The 16,902-nt window shown below is 41.5% G+C and overlaps 3 protein-coding genes across 3 annotated transcripts; all 3 read left to right on the top strand.

The window, feature by feature from the left end:
• Positions 1-238: 238 nt before the first annotated feature.
• LOC102268183 (olfactory receptor 4D9) lies at positions 239-1,174 on the top strand. Its single transcript, XM_005905549.3, has one exon. It carries the CDS (start codon positions 239-241, stop codon positions 1,172-1,174), a length of 936 nt encoding a protein of 311 aa, XP_005905611.3.
• A 2,544-nt stretch (positions 1,175-3,718) lies between these two features.
• On the top strand, positions 3,719-4,534 carry LOC102268470 (zinc finger CCHC domain-containing protein 17). Its single transcript, XM_005905550.3, has one exon. The coding sequence runs from the start codon at positions 3,824-3,826 to the stop codon at positions 4,532-4,534; it is 711 nt and encodes a 236-aa protein (XP_005905612.2). The 5' UTR covers positions 3,719-3,823.
• A 10,736-nt stretch (positions 4,535-15,270) lies between these two features.
• On the top strand, positions 15,271-16,206 carry LOC102268743 (olfactory receptor 4D10). The gene has a single exon (XM_005905551.2). The coding sequence runs from the start codon at positions 15,271-15,273 to the stop codon at positions 16,204-16,206; it is 936 nt and encodes a 311-aa protein (XP_005905613.2).
• Positions 16,207-16,902: the final 696 nt, after the last annotated feature.

The following is a 16,902-nucleotide window of genomic DNA, read 5'->3' as shown; positions in this document are numbered from 1 at the left end:
TGTCCAATTTCTGCATGAGAGGTAAAACTTTGCTTGATTTAATTTTTTCAGTAATGTCATTGTTTCCTTCAAAGCTGTAGGTGTGTGTTAGTCACTCAGTCGCATCCAACTCATTGTGACCCTAAGGACTGTAGCCCGCCAGGTTCCTCTGTCCATGGGATTCTCCAGCAAGAATACTGGAGTGGGTTGCCATTCTCCTCTCCATCAAAGCTGTACCTGGAGGAATAAATGTCATCCAATGGCCTTGAAAAATCACACCAGGGTGTCGGAATTTATCTTCTGTGGACTTACCCGATCTCAAGAGCTGAGTGCACTCCTATTTTTCCTTTTATCTATAGTTTATGTAACAACTGTGTTTGCAAATGTTGCCATCATGGTCACTGTGAGCTGCGAGTCTCGCCTCCAGACCCCCATGTACTTCCTGCTCCGCAACCTCTCCGTCTTGGACATCTGCTTCTCCTCCATCACCGCCCCCAAGGTCCTGGTGGACCTTCTTTCGGAGAGAAAGACTATCTCCTTCTGTGGCTGCCTCACGCAGATGTTTTTCTTCCACCTCCTCGGGGGCGCAGACATCTTCTCTCTCTCAGTGATGGCCTTTGACCGCTACGTGGCCATCTCCAAGCCCCTGCACTACGTGACCATCATGAGTCGGGGGCGGTGCATTGGGTTAATAGTGGCCTCCTGGGTGGGGGGCTTCGTCCACTCCATCGTGCAGATCTCCCTGTTGCTCCCCCTCCCCTTCTGCGGACCCAACATTGTGGACGGTTTCTACTGTGACGTCCCCCAGGTCCTCACACTCGCCTGCACAGACACTGCTGTCCTTGAGCTCCTGATGATTTCCAACAATGGCCTGGTCACCACCCTGTGGTTCGTCCTGCTTCTTGTGTCCTACACAGTCATCCTGATGATGCTGAGGTCTCACTCTGGGGAGGGCAGGAGGAAAGCCATCTCCACCTGCACCGCCCACATCACGGTGGTCACCCTGCACTTCGTGCCCTGCATCTACGTCTACGCCCGGCCCTTCTCCGCCCTCCCCATGGACAGAGCTGTCTCCATCACCTTCACTGTCATCATTCCTGTCCTGAACCCCCTGATCTACACCCTGAGGAAACAGGAGATGAAGGCAGCCATGAGGAGACTGAAGAGGAGATTCATGCTTTCTGAAAGGGGATAGTCTCCTTATAGATTGTGGATCAAGATGTAAGTATATAGTTGAAATATTTTCTTAAAATATTAGCTGTCGTATTCAGGGGCTCAACTGTACATAGACAATTAACTAGACCAGGATGGCACAGGTACAAAGGACCAGCGACCTGGAACACCTGTATCGGAAAGGAACGCCAGCAGGAAGTTACGGCAAAGAACCTAGTTCTTGAAGAGTAATTGACAACAAGCCAGGCACAGATGCGGACTGTGCTAGAAATGGGTGTCCAGACGAAGGGTGAGTGACAGCGCTCTGACACCCAGGCCGGCAGTAGGCCGCCGGGGCCTCTGTCCCAACAAAGCAGGGATACAGCTGCTGGGTCCCAGGCAGTAGGCCGCCGGGGCCTCTGTCCCAACAAAGCAGGGGTACAGCTGCTGGGTCCCAGGCAGTAGGCCGCCGGGGCCTCTGTCCCAACAAAGCAGGGGTACAGCTGCTGGGGCCCAGGCAGTAGGTCGCCGGGGCCTCTGTCCCAACAAAGCAGGGATACAGCTGCTGGGGCCCAGGCAGTAGGCCGCCCAGGCCTCTGTCCCAACAAAGCAGGGGCACAGCTGCTGGGGCCCAGTGCAACGACAGTTCCCTATGAGTATCTCCCAAGCATATGCTAGGCACCAGACTCTGCACGGGGACATCCTTCTCTATCATTTCTGTTCTATCAGCAACTTTGGGCCTACTCTCTCAATCAGCTCATCTATAAAATATACTGGCACAGCCCCCACAACCATCTGTTACATGTAAAGGGTTTTAGTTTTGAAGGATCTCCATTGCCTGCCACTCTCTGTGACTTTGTCAGACTTAGACGTGACCTGGGACTCACACCGTCTGATTTGGTGAAGTGGCCACATGTAAGTGCAGCCAGTGGGACTGCCTGCCCTACTGCCCACAACACTGCCTCGGGCATAAGCCAGTTCGGTTGAAAAAATAAAAATTCATATCCAAGCCAATAAATGCTTTTATTTTTCCTATGTGTACCTGCTTACCATTTCCCTTATTGCAGTGTTTTAAAAATTCCATAAAACTTCAAGTTAGTACATCTAATTCTCCTTTATATTCTCAGGGTCTAAAATAGTGTCTGACCCATAAAAGCTTTAAATAAGTGTTTCAAATACTTGGAAAGGGATTAAATGAATGTATGTAAGAATTTGATACCAAATTCTACTTAATCTTGGTTTTTTAGTATTTAAAGATGACGTTACTTCTTCAGGGACTTCCCTGGTGGCCCAGTGGTTAAGAATTCTCACTTCCACCGCATAGGTTTGATAGGGGGCGTAGGTGTGATCCCTGGTTGGGAATCTGATCCCACATGTCATATGACGCAGCCAAAAAAAATAAATAAATAAAGTAACATTGACTTTACTTCTTGAACAGATGCTCCTTCATGGAAGTCAAAGGAAAAGGAAATGATTGAATCAGAGTGTACTATGATCTTGCACTCTAAGCTTTATACAGGCCCACATCCCTTTATTTTAATTTACTAGGGCCAGGTAGATTTTCCAATTTCTAATTTCTTAAAGTCTAGAAAGATCACACAGTGCATGTATTGTAGATTACACTGTTTCTCCTATGTCGTACCAAGTGAATTGTTTCTACTTCATGAAATGAGACACAGGTGGAACTTCAAGTATTTTCTATAGCAACTATACTTACCATATTTTAATTGAAAATGTCATCCACTGTAAAATACATTTGCCACTCTAATAACAGCTAGGTAGTAAAAAAGAAGAGCTACCATATTACACACAATCATTGATTTTAAGATGCATCTTAATTTCAGAGACATTTAAATGTGAAGGAAAGAAAAAATTCATCTTAGAATTTAACAAACTCAGTATTCAAAAATACAAAATAATCAGTCCCTGTCTCCTGCACGCACATACATACACACATACACTTTCCCCAAGAGAGACAGATATAAAGCAAACAAGTTTTATTTTGCCAATCCTGTTTTAGGAGCACAAAAAACTGCCATTAATTCAGTAGTACAAAACAGACTGTTTCTAACCAAATTCTGACCACCTATAACACATTTATTAAACCTTTCCCCGGTATTTATGCTTCCCTGGGAGCTTAGAGGATAAAGCGTCTGCCCACAATGCGGGAGACCTGGGTTCGAACCCTGGGTAGGGAAGATCCCCTGGAGAAGGAAATAGCAACCCACTCCAGGATTCTTGCCTGGAAAATCCCATGGACGGAGGAGCCTGATAGGCTATAGTCCATGGGGTCGCAAAGAGTCGGACACGACTGAGCGACTTCATTTCACTTCGCTTCATAACACGTTTATTATTATGGGCATTATGTTTACATATTATTTATATTTGTTTCTTATATTGAAATAAATTGTGAAGCTCCAGGGTTTCCTCACTTTAGGGCCCAAAGACACCGCCGCCTCAGCTCCTCCCTGAGGAGGTCGGGAAGACGCTTCTCTTATCTCACGGAAGCCTGCTAAGGTATTCCCTCCTAGGAAAGAGCCTACTATCCCCAAAGACCCAGGCACATTCAAGGGCTACACTTCTGGGTTTTGGTGTTTCACGCAATGCTGCGAGGGGAAGACCAGAAGCTGACAACGAAACACTTCAATTAGCTTTAGCAGAAGAGAAATGGAGGGACCATAGAGCATTAAGGATGAATTCAGGAAGACCCGAGACCATGGAGAACTTGCCTGCTCTCTACACTATTTTCCAAGGAGAGGTTGCTATGGTCACAGACTATGGAGCCTTTATCAAAATCCCAGGCTGTCGGAAGCAAGGTCTGGTCCATCGAACTGACATGTCATCCTGTTGCGTGGATAAGCCCTCTGAGATAGTAGATGTTGGCGACAAAGTGTGGGTGAAACTTATTGGCCGAGAGATGAAAGATGATAGGATAAAAGTATCCCTCTCCATGAAGGTTGTCAACCAAGGGACTGTGAAGGACCTTGATCCCAACAACATTATCATTGAGCAGGAAGAGAGGCGGAGGTGGTCCTTCCAGGATTACACAGGGCAGAGGATCACCCTCGAGGCTGTCCTGAACGCCACCTGCAAGAAGTGTGGCTGTAAAGGCCACTTTGCAAAGGATTGTTTCATGCAACCAGGTGGGGCCAAGTATTCTCTGATACCTGATGAGGAAGAGAAGAAAGAAGAGCCAAAGTCAGCTGAGTTTGAAAAGCCTGACACCACGAGAAATTCTTCTAGAAAAAGAAAGAAAGAAAAGATGAAAAAGAAACATAGAGACAGGAAGTCATCTGACTCTGACAGCTCAGACTCTGAGAGTGATACAGGCAAGAGGGCAAGGCACACGTCAAAGGACAGCAAGGCAGCAACGAAGAAGAAAAAGAAGAAGCACAAGGAGTGAGATCGGAGCGTGGAGAGGGTGGTTGAGAGAAGGAATCCGGAGCCTGTGCTTTGAAGCCCTGGCTCCTAGAAAGACTCCGTAGTGAGAATATGGCCTCCCCCCCTTCTCTCCCATGGGAGATGGCGTCCCCTTGCGCCACAGGCAAGTCTGGGAGTTACGTATCAAAAGCTTCTGCCTGAATGAGCTGTTCCCTTATCACTCTTGCGCCCTTTGCAAGTGACCCCTGCAGGTCTCCCATTCATTCACCCAACTTCATTCAGCGGGAGGTCGTAGTACCCTCTCCAGCTGCCACTGCCAGAGCCGATCCCTGTACAGGAGTCCAGGCGAGAGCCACAGGAACTGCTGTGGGGGTGAGTCTGGCTGTAGTTGAACAGAGTGATTGGCCCCTGCCTATTGGCCTACCTCCCCTGGCCTGACTGGTGGATGGTCTCTGTGACATCCAGCACACAGGCAGAGGGAGACTGGCAGTGTGAGGGGGAACATGGTAAGAAGTGGTGCTCACTTTCTCCATCCCCCCGGCATGATTCTGCTGTGTTAGAAGTGACAGCCAGTGGTCACAGCCAGAAAAACATTGTTTGCAGTGACTCAGCTTGTTTGTGACATTCCCACAGACCACTGAACCAGACAGCTCAAGCCAAAATCATTGCTTTACTTTGTATTTACTACAGCGTGAGTGAACTGCTTCCATTTCAGGTTTCTGCTTAAATTCCTGGTACTAAATGGAAGAAAGAAAAAAAAGAGTTACACTTCTTTGGTGGAACAAATAAATACATGCTATGAACTTGTAGCCTACTGAAGAAAAGAGGACTCAACGCACTGAAAACTTACAGGATGGAAAAGACCATATAATTTCCATAGGAAATATAGTTAATAAAAAATGGGCTAAAAGAGAAAACACCTTAGCAAATCAATAATTATAGATGAACTGAAAAAATTGCCAAAGACAGATCCTTTGAAAAAATTTTAGATCCAAATAACTTTGTGGGTGATTTCCAATAAATATTCAAGGATCCAGTAATTCCAGTTTTATTGTAAATTTTAGAGCACTTCTTAATACAGTCTATAAGGATACCATAACCCTATTGACCGGAGAAGGCAATGGCACCCCACTCCAGTACTCTTGCCTGGAAAATCCCATGGACAGAGGAGCCTGGTAGGCTGCAGTCCATGGGGTCGCTAAGAGTCAGACACGACTGAGCTACTTCACTTTCACTTTTCACTTTTGTGCATTGGAGAAGGAAATGGCAACCCACTCCAGTGTTCTTGCCTGGAGAATCCCAGGGACAGGGGAGCCTGGTGGGCTGCCGTCTATGGGGTCGCACAGAGTCGGACACGACTGAAGTGACTTAGCAGCAACCCTACTGACAAACTATATAATGGCATCTAATTGATCTAATTATATCATATATCTAATGTAGGTAAACACACCAATCACATCTTTAGAGACAGATGTAAAATTCTTGTAAAATATTAGCAAGTTCCACAGCAATGCATTATGTAATAACAGCAAGGTCAAGTGGAATTTATTCCAGTTTCAAAAAGAAATATTAATATAATTCACTGCATATGAAAAGGTGCAATTATTTCAGTGGCTCAGAAAATATTCATCATAAATCAGCCCACATCCCTGGAAAGCAAAACATACTTAAGAAGCCAGGAATTGAAAAAAAAAAAAGTGACCACCTCAATAAAGAATATTAACAGGAACTATGTAGCAAGTATTATGTGTGTGCTCACTCTTGGGGTCCCACAGACTGTAGGCCACCAGGCTCCTTGGAACTGTCCTTGGAATTCTCTGTCCTTGAAATTCTCTAACCAGGGGATCTTCCCCACCCGGGAATCAAACCCAGGTCTTCTGCATTGCAGTTAGATTCTTTACCATCTGAGCCACCAAAATTGTTAACTGACAAAAAGCCTGAAGGAAGATAACTACCAGATTAAGACTGTCTGGGTTTGTGAAATATTATTAAAAGATCCAACCCCATGGATTCAGTAATCTCTTTTTTTTTTTTTTTGAAGGCTTATTGAAAATATCAACTATTTGGGTACCTGATTTTAAAAATAAATCTAATATAAAGGCTAGTCCACAGGCAAAGTGGGCCTTCTTGTACTCCAGCCAGCAGCTGTGGAGCACCACTACAAGCCCTGGTAGCTGTCATGACCTTTCATTAAGAGGCCTCATGTTCTGAACACAGGTACGCTTTAGTTTAGGTAGACATTAAGATTTAGTTCTGAAATCTGAGGATACAATCCACAAGATAAAATCATAGTGTTTTCTTCTATTACAAAGATCCAGTATGATAACTCCTCCATATTAAACTACCTTTCCAGACATGCAGAAATTATGCTTGCAAGAACACAGAACAAAATTGCTCAGAACGTTTAAAACTCATATTTGAAAAGCAGTTCACAATATTCCATCTAAATTGCACAGAAGACCCCAGTGATCACTAGGAAATCTACCAGTCCAGTTTTTCCAACCCAAGCAGGTCCGAATATTATACTTAATGACTAAATATTAAAACAGTTTTTATTACTGTCCTTAATAGAGGATAATACCTGCTATCACCACTAATATTAATTATTGCACTTCAATTCATTTACAACTCAAAAACACAAGAAAAATGACAAAGCATAAAAATGTGGGAAAATTGGGGGGGGGGTTATTATTCTCAGATATTAAGATGCTACACCACAAGTTCTGTAAGGAATTCACTGAAATATTATTGAAAATAACAAAAGAATTCAACTCAGTGGTAACACATAAAATCAAATTACATGCACCATTGTTTTCCAATACACCATCAATATCCATAGAGAAAAAGTAATTAGAGCTATTTTAGGCAAAATGAAAGAGCACATATCATGAAACAAAGTCCTGATTTAAACATGCACACTCATTGCTTCTTGCAAACATCCACTTATGTGCATATCAGAATTCACAAGAAGAGAAGGGAAAGGCTCAGGACAAAAAACAAATATAAAGCAGAAAACCAGAGAATTGAACGCTCCCCCACCAGTGGAAGGCTAAGCTGCTAAAAAATCGTCCCGCCAGCAGAGGTTACAGGGAAACTTGTTTGCCTCAACCTGAACTTCGTGTGGAAAAAGAGTCATCTCTTCTGAGACTTCAAAACCCTGACACAAGTCTCAGATTGAAGTTTGGACTGCCGATGAAATAGGAAACACCAAAAGGAGGAATTAACAGCAATGCAGGGTTAATAATGCCTTGTGATGCCTGAAAGAAACAAATATTTCCCTATCTGAAGGAATGCACACTAAACCTAAGCCTTTGAAGATTTCCACATAAATAGCTTGAGCACAAATTCATAGAACAACATTTTAAATGCATGCAGAAACAAGTCATTATTAGCAAGAATCACAAGAAACAACCAAGGCCTTCCCTGGTGGTCCAGTCCCTGGTCAGGGAACCAAGATCCCACGTGCCGCAGGGCAGCTGAGCCTGTGAGCAGCAGAGGCAGCAGGCCACCACAGAGACCAACTCAGTCGAATAAGCAGAACAACCAGAGCACAGTGTGACGCTCAAGGTCTCTGAAGACGGAAGTAATCAGATACAGAACGCAAGGTAAACTCAAAGCTAAAAACAAAAGTTAACGTTTTTAAATGAGCACGAAAAAAGGAACTTTGTAAACAGAATAAAACAAAGCTTCTAGAAATGAAAGCTGAATATGAACTGAATAACTCCCTGAAGTGGGACACGTATGAGGTAGAGTACACAAGAAGGGTGGTTAAGATACGTAGGAAAGAGGAACAGATCTAATAAATAGTATATCTGACATGAGTTCCAAAATGAAAAAATAATATGAATGAAAAAATAATGGGAAGGGTCATTATTTTATGGGATATAACGGGGAAATTTCCATGACTGATGAAAAATACAAATTCTCAGATTCATAACACATCATCCTAGAATACTTGAGGAATAGAGTCATATATAGTCACAAAACTGTAAATCACAAAAGTCAAAACGAGCATCACTTTTATACGCTAACAACAGTCTATCAGAAAAATTAAGAAAACTACTGAATTTATAACTGCATCAAAAGAGTAAAATACTTAGGAATAAATTTAACCAAAGAGATGAAATATCTGTTCACTGAAAACTATAAAATACTGATTAAAGAAATTGAATAAAATACCAATAAATGGAAAGATAATCCATGCTAATGGACTGGGAGAATTAATATTACAAAACTTACAGTCTACTCAAAGGTAGCTACAGATTCCATGTAATCCCCATCAAAATTCCAAAAGCAATTTTCACAAAAATAGAAAAGCAATCCTTAAATTTGCGTGCTACCACAAAAGACTCCATAGTCAAAGCAATCCTGAGAAAGAAAAAAGCTAGAGGCATCACACTGATCATTTGAAACTCTACTATAAAGCTATAGTAATCAAAACAGCATAATACTAGCATAAAAATAGACATAGAGACCAATGAAACAGAATCAAGAACCCAGAAATAAATCCATACAATTGCAATCATTTAATTTATGGGGCCGGAGGTGGGGGGAAGCCAAGAATATACAATGGGGAAAGGATACTCGGTTCAACCAATGTTGCTGGGAAAATTGGATAACCACATGCATAATATCAAAATTGGACCCATATCTTACATCACTCACAAAAATTCACTTGCATGGATTAAATATTTAAGTATAAGACCTGATACCACAAAACTCCTAGAAGGAAAATGGAGGGAAAGCTCCTTGACTTGGTCTTGGCAATGATTTTTTTAAATCTGACACCAAAAGCACAAGTAACAAAGCAAAAATTAACAAATGGGGCTGCATCAAATTAAAAGCTTCTCAACCTAATGTCCATCAACAGATGAATAAATAAAGAAGATGTCATACCTATATATAATGGAATATTAATTAGCCATTAAAAATAATGAAATGCCATTTGCAGCAACATAGATAAACCTGGATATTATCAAACTAAGTGAAGTAAATCAGATAAAGACAAATATCATATGATATCACTGATACATAGAATCTTTAAAAGAAATTATACAAATGAACTTATTTACAAAACAAAATCAGATTCACAGATTTAGAGAACAAACATGATTACTAGTGGGGTAAGAGTCCAGAGAGGGGACAGATTGGGAATTTGGGATTGACATGTACATGGTGCTGTAATTACAATAAAATGCATTTCCATGGGGAAAAAACTAAAAAGTATCTGCAAAACAAAATACATAATCAACAAATGAAAAAACAACCTAAAGAATGGGAGAAGATATTTATAAATCATATATCAGGTAAGGGGTTAATATACAAAATGTATAAAGACCTCATACAACTCAATGGCAGGAAAAAAATTTTCAATTTGAAAACAGGCAAAGGAACTGAATAGATCTTTTTCCAAACAAGACATACAAATGTCAACAGGTATATGACAAGGTGCTCAACGTCACAAAACATCAGAGAAATGCACGTCAAACTCACAATGAGATATTACTCAACATCTGGAGTAGGTTGCCACTTCCTTCTCCAGGGGATCTTCCCAACCGAGGGGTCAAACCCAGGTCTCTGGGTTACAGGCAGATTCCTTACCACTGAGCCACCAGCAAGGCCCTCTATTAGAGTAGCTATAGTCAAAAAGACACGAGGTAAGTGTCAGCAAGGACATGGAGAAGAGGAATCCTTGTGCACTCTTCGTGGGAACATAAATCGGTACAGCCACTTTGAAAAACAATATAGAGGTTTTTCAAGAAATTGAAAGTAGAACTACAAATGATCTAGCAATTCCGCCTCTGGGTATATATCCAAAGGAAAGGAAATCAGGGTCTAGAAGAAGTATAAGAACCCCCATGGTCACTGTAGCTGATTCATAATACGCAAGATATAAAAACAACCTAAGTGTCATCAGTGAATGAATGGATAAAGATGTGGGTAAATATATATAATATAAATAATATAAATATACAATAAATATGCATTTAAACATATTTATATAATTATATATTGTTACATATACATTATATAATATATATTATACATATAATATATTATAATTAAATTTATTATATAATTATATTATATTATTATTATATAATATATTATATTATAATTACATTATATTGTATAATATATTATTATATTATTTATATTTATATATTATATTATATTATATTATATTATATTATATTATTATAATTATGTTCTTATAATATAGTATATAATATAGTATATTATATAATAGTATATACTATTATATATTTTATTGTATAATACCTTATTATATATTATAATATAGACAATATATTATATATTATATTATTATCATAAATTATAATATATATTATCAGATCAGATCAGTAGCTCAGTCATGTCCGACTCTTTGTGACCCCATGAATCGCAGCACGCCAGGCCTCCCTGTCCATCACCAACTCCCGGAGTTCACTCAGACTCATGTCCATCGAGTCAGTGATGCCATCCAGCCATCTCATCCTCTGTCGCCCCCTTCTCCTCCTGCCCCAATCCCTCCCAGCATCAGAGTCTTTTCCAATGAGTCAACTCTTCACATGAGGTGGCCAAAGTACTGGAGTTTCAGCTTTAGCATCATTCCTTCCAAAGAAATCCCAGGGCTGATCTCCTTCAGAATGCATTGGTTGGATCTCCTTGCAGTCCAAGGGACTCTCAAGAGTCTTCTCCAACACCACAGTTCAAAAGCATCAATTCTTCGGTGCTCAGCCTTCTTCACAGTCCAACTCTCACATCCATACATGACCACAGGAAAAACCATAGCCTTGACTAGACAGAACCTTTATGGGCAAAGTAATGTCTCTGCTTTTGAATATGCTATCTAGGTTGGTCATAACTTTGCTTCCAAGGAGTAAGAGTCTTTTAATTTCATGGCTGCAGTCACCATCTGCAGTGATTTTGGAGCTCCCAAAAATAAAGTCTGTCACTGTTTCCACTGTTTCCCCATCTATTTTCCATGAAGTAATAGGACCAGATGCCATGATCTTCGTTTTCTGAATGTTGAGCTTTAAGCCAACTTTTTCACTCTCCATTTTTACCTTCATCAAGAGGCTTTTGAGTTCCTCTTCACTTTCTGCCATAAGGGTGGTGTCATTTGCATATCTGAGGTGATTGCTATTTCTCCCGGCAATCTTGATTCCAGCTTGTGCTTCTTCCAGTCCAGTATTTCTCATGATGTACTCTGCATATAAGTTAAATAAACAGGGTGATAATATACAGCCTTGACGTACTCCTTTTCCTATTTGGAACCAGTCTGTTGTTCCATGTCCAGTTCTAACTGTTGCTTCCTGACCTACATACAGATTTCTCAAGAGGCAGGTCAGGTGGTCTGGTATTCCCATCTCTTTCAGAATTTTCCACAGTTTATTGTGATCCACACAGTCAAAGGCTTTGGCATAGTCAATGAAGAAGAAATAGATGTTTTTCTGGAACTCTCTTGCTTTTTCCATGATCCAGCGGATGTTGGCAATTTGATCTCTGGTTCCTCTGCCTTTTCTAAAACCAGCTTGAACATGTGGAAGTTCATGGTTCACATATTGCTGAAGCCTGGCTTGAGAATTTTAAGCATTACTTTACCAGCGTGTGAGATGAGTGCAATTGTGCAGTAGTTTGAGCATTCTTTGGCATTGCCTTTCTTTGGGATTGGAATGAAAACTGACCTTTTCCAGTCCTGTGACCACTGCTGAGTTTTCCAAATTTGCTGGCATATTGAATGCAGCACTTTCACAGCATCATCTTTCAGGATTTGGAATAGCTCAACTGGAATTGTATCACCTCCACTGGCTTTGTTCGTAGTGATGGTTTCTAAGGCCCACTTGACTTCACATTCCAGGATGTCTATTATATTATTATTTATTATATATATGTATTAATATAGTATTATATATATAATATATAATATAATTATATGATTATAATATAATATATATGTAATGTGTATATATGAATTTTTCCATATGTATATATATTATATATACATATATTTTTATATATTTATAAATAATACATATATATTATTATTATTATTATTTACTGACTGAGCCACCAGGGCATAAGTCAATTATATTTCTACAAAGGTGGGAAAAATACTCATCTCAAGCACACAACAAGTATACATATAGTTTTTATCATGTAGACTAGTTTAATATACTAAAACAAAATCCAAAGCAGGTATATTCAAAGCCATCAGCATTCTAGAAACAAAGCACATTCTATATGAAATGAAACCATTTGATGAATTGAATCAATATTAAAGTACTATAATTGTGTGGACAACGTTACTAACATCCTTATCTTGCTGTGTGGAAAGAGAGTCCGCGTGGGTGCACTGTTGGAAAACAAGAACGCCATGTGGTCCCCAAACATCACCGCACTCGCGTTTCTCTCTGTGAGGAGATCCATGAGACCGCGAGCACCCTGTGTAGACTCAGAGACCAGATGAACAGCAAAGGATTTGAGGTCCAGCTTTCTTTTTCTAGCTTTTGGCGGTGGAATGAAAACTCACTGTCTGTGGTGTCCTCTGAGCCTAACACCCCAGCAACTGGACCTTCAAGTCTCTCAGGAACAGTCAGTGTCATGTGTTAACAAAGCTCTGATGAGTTGTGGATAAAGGCATAGGCTTCACCTGCTGCCGCTGAATAATCTGGACACCAAGTAAAGTGTGTCCATGCGTATGTGTGTATGTGTGTGTGTGTGTCTTGGTGACTTTTTAATAGCTCCCACTGAAAATTCATCACCAGGGGCGTGCTCAGGCACTTGACTCCCCTTCCTCATCCAGTAATATTCCCTCCCCAGTTCTTATATGAGGCCAGACGTCAAGGGAGTTGTGCATACATAAGACACAGTGAAAGAACCTGAAGATGTGAGCCTTTGAATCTGCCCTTTCTCTCCTGAAAGGGGAGAAAAGACGCTAAGATATTTAGTCTCCAAAGGGCTTTACCTTCAGAAACAAAATTTTCAAGAATTAATGTCACCAGCATTTTGTTCTGCACTTGACCCAATGGCATACACTTCAGACTTGGAGTTTCAGGATCAAAGGAATTAGGTAAAGACATTTAACTTCTAGCTAAGGTTAAAGATTATGCATAGAGAAATTGAGATGTCATGACTGACTTTGTAAAAATAGTTTGATGTTAATGCTTCTCAGTTCTATGAAATACTTCAGAGCTAAGATGGTCATCTCAGTGACAGCAAAGGTCCATAATACTTCTCAGTTCTATGAAATACTTCAGAGCTAAGATGGTCATCTCAGTGACAGCAAAGGTCCATAATACTTCTCAGTTCTATGAAATGCTTCAGAGCTAAGATGGTCATCTCAGTGACAGCAAAGGTCCATAATACTCCTCAGTTCTATGAAATGCTTCAGAGCTAAGATGGTCATCTCAGTGACAACAAAGGTCCATAATACTCCTCAGTTCTATGAAATACTTCAGAGCTAAGATGGTCATCTCAGTGACAGCAAAGGTCCATAAGTCTGTTCTCCATGTCTGTGTCTCCACTGCTACCCTGAAAAATGGGTTTATTAGTACCGTCTTTCTAGATTACATATATATATATATGCATTAATATAGGGTATTTGTTTTTCTGTGATTCACTTCACTCCGTATAAGAGGCTCTAGGTTCATGCATCTCATTAGTACTGACTCAAATGCATTTCTTTTTATGGCTGAATAATATTCCATTGTATATTTGTACATAGCTTCTTTATCCATTTATCTGTTGACAGACATCTAGGTTGCTTCTATGTACTAGTTACTGTAAATAGTGCTGCAATGGACATTGGGGTGCATGTGCATTTTTCAGCCATGGTTTACTCAGGTAATCAGTGCAGTAGTGGGATTGTTGGGTCATATGGTAGTTTCATTCCTAGTTTTTAAAAGAAATCTCCACACTGTCTCCTATAGTGGCTGTATCACTTTACATTCCCACCAGCAGTGCAAGAGGGTTCCTTTTTCTCCACTCCCTCTCCAGCATTCATTGTTTGCAGATTGTTTGATGATGGCCATTCTGGCCAATGTGAAGTGATATCTCATTGTAGTTTTGATTTGCATTTCTCTAATAATGACAATTTTGAGCATCTTTGCATGTGTTTACTAGCCATCAGATGTCTTCTTCAGAGAAGGCAATGGCACCCCACTCCAGTGCTCTTGCCTGGAAAATCCCATGGATGGAGGAGCCTGGTGGGCTGCAGTCCATGGGGTCGCTAGGAGTTGGACAGGACTGAGCAACTTCACTTTCACTTTTCACTTTCATACATTGGAGAAGGAAATGGCAACCCACTCCAGTGTTCTTGCCTGGAGAATCCCAGGGACAGGGGAGCCTGGTGGGCTGCCGTCTATGGGGTTGCACAGAGATGGACACGACTGAAGTGACTTAGCAGAATGAAAAATTAATTGGTGTGAAATTAAAAATGATAACAATATTTTAAAACAAAAACATATTAAATAAAATTAGATGTAAATTAAAAGTCTCTACTTAACACAAATACTTTTTCTTTTCAAAAATAGTTTTATGGGAAAACAATTGACTGAATGATTTCTCATATGATAATTTGATTGAATCACCAAACAGATTGCAATCTTAAAAATTTGGACAATTCAACACGTTGCAAACACTGCAGCAACCTGAGGAATACCTGAATTGCATTCATAGAAGAAAACAAAATGAATAGCTGAGCACTGCCATATGAAGTAGACTTCAGAATACAGACAGAAACAGGATGAGTCCATGGAGCTGGGAAACGGCACCAGGGTGAAAGAATTTATTTTCCTCGGCCTGACCCAGAATCAAGAACTGAGCTTGGTCTTATTTCTCTTCCTCCTTTTGGTGTACATCACCACTCTGCTGGGAAACCTCCTCATCATGGTCACGGTGACCTGGGACTCTTGCCTTCACATCCCCATGTACTTTTTGCTCCGGAATTTATCTGTTGCTGACATCTGCTTTTCCTCCATCACCACCCCTAAGGTCCTGGCAGACCTTCTGGTCCAGAGAAAGGCCATCTCCTTCAATGGCTGCTTCACCCAGATGTTTTTCTTCCATCTTATTGGAGGGGTGGATGTATTTTCTTTGTCGCTGATGGCACTGGATCGGTACGTGGCCATCACTAAGCCCCTGCACTACGTGACCATCATGAGTCGGGGGCGTTGCATTGGGTTGATAGTGGCCTCCTGGGCAGGGGGCTTCGTCCACTCCATTGTGCAGATCTCCCTGTTACTCCCCCTCCCCTTCTGTGGACCCAATGTCCTGGACACTTTCTACTGCGACGTCCCCCAGGTCCTCACACTCGCCTGCACAGACACTGCTGTCCTTGAGCTCCTGATGATTTCCAACAGCGGACTGCTCACCACCCTGTGGTTCGTCTTCCTCCTTGTATCGTATATGGTCATATTATTATTAATAAAGTCTCAGGCTGGGGAGGGCAGGGGGAAAGCCATCTCCACCTGCACTGCCCACATCACGGTGGTCACCCTGCACTTCGTGCCCTGCATCTACGTCTACGCCCGGCCCTTCTCCACCCTCCCCATGGACAGAGCTGTCTCCATCAACCTCACTGTCATCATTCCTGTCCTGAACCCCCTGATCTACACCCTGAGGAACCAGGAGATGAAGGCAGCCATGAAAAGACTAAGGAGAAGATTCATGCTGTTTGAAAAGGGATAGTCTCCTTATAGGCAGTGGGCCAAGATGCAAGTATACAACTGAGGTATTTTTTAAATATTAGCTGTCATACACTGGGGCTCAACCATACATAGACAATTCACTATACCAGAATGCACAGATACAAAGGACCCAGCACATCAGTATCGAACAGGAACATCAGCAGGAATCCAGATACACAGAAGAAAGAACATATCCCTGGAGTGCAGCTGACAGCAAGCCAGGCACAAATGTGAACTGTAATGGACGTGGGGGTCCGGGAGAAGGATAGCACTGCAAGGTCCAGGCAGGGAGAAGGCCACGGGGACCCTGTCTCAACAGAGCAGGGACCCAGCAGCTGGGCCCAGCTCAACAACAGTTACCCTATAACTGTTTCCTAATCCCTGGGCCGGGAAGATCCCCTGGAGAAGGCAGTGGCCACCCGCTCCACTATTATTGCCTGGGAAATCTCATGGACAGAGGAGCCTAGCGAGCTACAGTCCATGGGGTCCCTAAAGGGTAGGACATGACTTAGTGACTAAGCAACAACAGCACCAAACACTGTAAATCTTCTCTGTCGTTTCTCTTTTGTCAGCCACTTTGGGTCTTCTTTTTAGTCAGTTCATCTGTAAAATACACCAGCAGAGCCCACCACAATCATTCGGTATATGTAAAGAGTCTCAGTTTTTAAGGATTTCCATTGCTTTTCACTTCTCATGA

Source organism: Bos mutus, chromosome 15, assembly GCF_027580195.1.
Source record: "Bos mutus isolate GX-2022 chromosome 15, NWIPB_WYAK_1.1, whole genome shotgun sequence".
NCBI lineage: Eukaryota > Metazoa > Chordata > Mammalia > Artiodactyla > Bovidae > Bos > Bos mutus.
The sequence above is the reverse complement of the archived record's forward strand: the minus strand, read 5'-3'. Positions and strand labels throughout refer to the sequence as shown.